The 4,890-nt window shown below is 35.8% G+C and overlaps 1 protein-coding gene across 4 annotated transcripts; it reads right to left on the bottom strand.

Annotated features, from left to right (window-relative positions):
* Positions 1–3,732: 3,732 nt before the first annotated feature.
* PSK3 (PHYTOSULFOKINE 3 PRECURSOR) lies at positions 3,733–4,890 on the bottom strand. 4 transcript variants are annotated; one of them, XM_068455973.2, is made up of 4 exons: positions 4,751–4,890; positions 4,515–4,616; positions 4,232–4,308; positions 3,733–4,092 (listed from the first exon to the last, which is right to left on the bottom strand). In XM_068455973.2, the coding sequence occupies exons 2-4, from the start codon at positions 4,612–4,614 to the stop codon at positions 3,982–3,984; spliced, it is 288 nt and encodes a 95-aa protein (XP_068312074.2). In that variant the 5' UTR covers positions 4,615–4,616; positions 4,751–4,890; the 3' UTR covers positions 3,733–3,981. The 4 variants fall into 4 exon arrangements, with proteins under 4 accessions (XP_068312074.2, XP_088547364.1, XP_068312073.2 ...); XM_088691238.1 differs by having other exon boundaries at positions 3,733–4,089; XM_068455972.2 differs by lacking the exon at positions 4,751–4,890 and having other exon boundaries at positions 4,515–4,739.

The following is a 4,890-nucleotide window of genomic DNA, read 5'->3' as shown; positions in this document are numbered from 1 at the left end:
TATTATGCATTAGCAAATTCCAAGATGATTTATTAAATCAAAAATTTTTAGTTCGTGTTGATTGCAAATCTGCAAAATATGTTTTACAAAAAGATGTTCAAAACATTGCATCAAAACAAATTTTTGCACGCTGGCAAGCCATATTAAGTATTTTTGATTTTGAAATTGAATACATTAAAGGCAGCCAGAATTGCATACCAGATTTTCTAACCAGAGAATTTTTGCAGGGGAAGAATGGGTACTAATCCTACTCAGCAACGAAGGCTCCCAGCCACCCTTACCCAAACCCCAGCACCAGTAAAACAAGAGTCTATTCCCGATTCTTCATCGGCCGTCGCCATTACAAACAGATTTACTCCCTTAGGATCAACAGTAGGAAATATCCGACCAAATTACCAAACGGCCTTAGCCAACCCTTATGATCCCTACTCTTCAGTTCGTTCTCCAGCACCTTCACAACCTAAAACACCTAGCTATGCTAAAACATCTCCATATGTCAAAAATCCCAATTCAGAAAAGCTTTTTAGCATCCCTGTTCACATTGACAAAAACCAACCCCCATAGCGCATTGCCAAATTACTCCTTCCACCAAATTTTCATTTCTTACCAACTGAATCCTATAAAAGCCTAAAATATTACCAGGCTATCCTTTCAGAAACAGAAAGCATTGCTATTAAGCCAATTTACAGTACCACTCACCAAAACAAAATATTGTATCATTCACTCCATATTGGAAAATTCCTTACCGAACTCGAATGAGGAATTCCCCTTTATCACACAAAACCCCTTCATACTCAGCATGTTCTCATCCCAAACAATCATTACAATTACTATGATTATATCCAAGCATGGACCAACATTTTTTCCACCAGACAGAAGACTTTAGTCATTCATGGTTCATAACCTTTGATAAGAATTTCAGATTGCGGTTTCCTGCATGGTTTCCAGATTGGTGGGCTTCCCATGGCCCAAACTATTTTATCATTCCAGATGACCTTCGTCATGTACTCACAAACAACTTCCAGCCCAGTTTTGACAGAAGTCGTTTCGACAACAGAGTTACTATTTTTTCACTGCTCATGGCCAAGTACAAGATCCCATGGATTCTCAAATGGAACTTTAAAGTGGACACTGGTGGTATTTACAGAATCCGATGGGTAAAATGGTGGGATAAATTCAACCACCAAAAAATTATTGATCTTGTAAAAGTGGAATTTCCCCAGGCATCTTCTCAGGCACTGCCAATCAAAGTTTCAACTTCGTCCTCACAAGCTTTGCCAGTTCATCAGCAATTTCCTGAGTTGCTAAAAACCCAGGAGCCGATTCAATCCCTATCAGATATTAGTCCGTCATCTTCCCTCAAAAGGAAAACCTTCTAAGTCCTCCAGCTCAAAGAAAAAGGAGAATTCTGATAAATCCTCCCAGCTTCTGGATTTGGCTCAACAGCTCATAGCTGAAGCAGCAAGGCTATAGAAAAAGAAAGGTTCCGACTCGGACTCCGACGCTTCTGATGCAGGGTCTCAGCCTCCCGCCAATTGGGCTGATTAAGTGGACCTTCAAGATGCTCAAGATCCGTTTGATTATTGAACTGCATTATTTGCCCATGTGATTGTGTCCGCCCAACAACATCATCAGCAGTAGCTGCTATCATCTCTTCCGCAAAAGACAAGGCATTATTCTTCAATAGTGAAAAACAAAAAGGTCACTATTCACAATAGTGAAAAACAAAAAGATCACTATTCATTTAACTTTTGTAAAAGAATCAAAGCATCTTTACTATTCATTTAGCTTTTGTAAAAGTAACAACGTGACTCCACAGTAGAGGATCATCAGTCAGCCAAGCTTTGCCAGCTTTCTTCTCTTGCCAGCGGGATTCCCGGATCAAAATGGCATTCTTCAATCATTCTCCTCCCTCTATAAAAGAGGAACTCATCTTCAGAAGAAGGATATAAGTTTTTAACTCAAGAACTCAGTTCAACCACATCTCTCTGAGATTATTTTCCAAACACTTGTAATACATATATTATTCAGGATGCCTGCGAGCTCCACCTTGTTTACTTGTTTCATTTGCCATTAGGCAAAATCAGTTTGTAATCTGCATTGCAGTAAGTTTTCAATAAAACTTATTTTCAAAATATATTTGCATCATTACATTTAATTCATTATTTTGATATGCTACTCTGTTTTTATATGTTTTACTTCCGCACTTTAAATTTTATGGACGGCTTTGCCTCCTGCACTTTAAATTCTATGGACGGCTTTATAGATATATATATATATATATATATATGTATATATATAGTGTCAATTACATGAAAATATGCTAGATTTGTGTTGGTGTGCTGTTGCCTATGCTTTTTACTATATGGTTGTTGCCTGCAGTTTTTTTATTGTCTCTGCTTACTATACCTACTTGCTTCAAGTATTAAATCATATGAAAGGTATGTATTAGTTACAGAGTTATATGATTGTGCATGTAAAATATGAGATAAGGGCATAAAAATTGAAAAAAAGTGAGCCTTGAATTGGGCTGATGAAAAAAAAAAAATATATATATATATATATATATATATATATATATATATCAGATTTTGGTCCAAAAAAGTCGTCTAAAACAAAATGGTAATTACTATTACCATACCATGTCAACCAAACTATTTAGCATACCAAACTTCGATCATACTGAAAATTTGGCATGGTAATAGTAATCGATTTTACAATGTTAAAATTTTAGTATGGTAATTAGTACGAGAATTTTGGTAATCGATTTTACAATGTTAAAATTTAGTATGGTAATTAGTACCAAAATTGAACTTTTAGAGTAAAAATATGATTTTTCATTAAAGTGAACAGTACTATCAGCTTTTCGTTAAAGCTCCCTCTTTTTTTTACCAAGGCACTAATTATGTCTCATAAGTATCACTTTACTTTGTGCAATTACTCTACAATACAACAGAGGATTGAATACTCTATAAAATTGAACGATCATATTTGAACACTCTGATTTAACTGGTACTAAAAAGATAATTTCATACAGCTACAAATTTAGGCATCAAATACCACGGAGCATTGTAGCCACACCCGGTTTTAAGAGATGATAACAAACTTACGACTTCAAATACAGAGGTAATGCTCAAATCAATTGAGCTAAAAGCTGCTTTTGCAATTACTTTACCTATCTTCAAGAACATACACATGTAGCTGCATTGGATTCTATATTGCAATATACTATGTAGTGTTGGACCAAAACAATTGGGAAGGTGACCACTTTGTCTTTAACATTCTATCAATTAAATAATGCAGTGTCTAGTTTCTCTTTAGTGGAAACTTTACAAGCAGATAATAAAACCAGAATTTTGCTTCTGTGAGCACATACATATGTATTAAGTGCCGCCAAAGTAGCTACCAGAAGAAAGAACTCAACCGACAACCAAACCAATTGAAGAGAGAATTAAGAGCTTTCTTTCCGCAGTGCCTTCACGTGAGCTTTGGGACTACAAGTAGTAAAAATCTTGTTTACTTCCCAACTGTGTCTAAATTTACTCAGCCTCAACCTCCTATCTCCTTACCTGTTTGCAAATTAATTGGAAATTTTATTTAATGCCATTTCCCAAAATCACCTACCAAAGATTGTAAGTTTTCATGGGTTATAATGTAACACGCGTAATCTCAGTAGTAGTACCAGTAGCGGCACTTATACATAATCTCAGAAGTTTATGTATAAATCAATCGCAAAAAGAACTTACTGCGCTTGTGATTTTATTCTCTCTCTTAAGAAGAGGTATTCGATTCAAATCTCATAGAGAATTAAGAGTACATGCATAAACTTAAATATCCATATCTACTTTAGATGTAACTGTTGCATTATATTAAAAGTAGGATCTGCAATCTGGTAATTAGCTCTCCAAAAGTTTTCTTAATAAAGGAGAATATGAAAATAACAAGAAATGAAGGCCCTTGAGTTGGAAAATATGAAGGGTATCAAGGCTTATGTTTCTGTGTGTAGATGTAGTCCAAGTGAGCTTCAGCCATTATCCTTCTATTTGAACAGTCCTCATCTCCATCAACACAATCCTCCACTCCCATAAGCTGCTACAATATAATAATGTATCCCAACAGAAAAGCAGTATAAGACATATATTATATATAGTATCTACTTGATGAATTACTCGAGCTAGGGTTAGGGAAAAAACCAAGAAGAAAAAGAAAAAAGAAAAGAACTTAAACATACATCCATTAATTCACTGCCTTCCAATCCTACAAGTGAACCCCCATGAGCCATTTCATTGAGCAGCTCCTTCTCTTGTCCTGTAAAGATGCCGAAGATTATATATTGCTAAGAAGAAGGGAAGTTAACAAATAACAACTTCTCTTTATTTCAATTAACAGAAGAATTCGAATTTCAGATTTTTTTCATTGATGTAATAAAATACACTGTTACTAAACTAATAGCTATTTGGTGTACACTATTACTAAACTAATAGCTAGTTGGTGTAATGGCACAAATGTTTTACCTTCTTTGTTCGCTAAGAGACGGGTCGATAATGTTGAGGAGAAAAGGATGAAAAAAATGCAGAGAACAAGAACAGCTCCTGAGTTGAAGCTTTGCTTCATAGCTTCGAATTCAAATGAGAGAGAGAGAGAGAGAGAGAGAGAGATGAGCTTAAAGATTTGGAACTTGAGGTGGTAGAAGAAGGAAGAAGAGGATGGAGATAAATATACATGCAAAAAGAAAGCAGCAGGCACTCACTCAGCTTCTGTAAGTCAAATAAATCACATGAAGGATCCCATCTAAACAAGGCCTGCAGTTGCAACACCTCTCCTCTCGGCTAAGGTGGGGCCAACCAGCACCATGCTTTTGTGTGACAACACCTCTCCTCTCCACTACTT

Source organism: Pyrus communis, chromosome 3 (assembly GCF_041283825.1).
Source record: "Pyrus communis isolate YQ-2024b chromosome 3, ASM4128382v1, whole genome shotgun sequence".
Taxonomy (NCBI): Eukaryota; Viridiplantae; Streptophyta; class Magnoliopsida; order Rosales; family Rosaceae; genus Pyrus; species Pyrus communis.
This window is presented reverse-complemented; position numbering and strand designations above follow the sequence as displayed.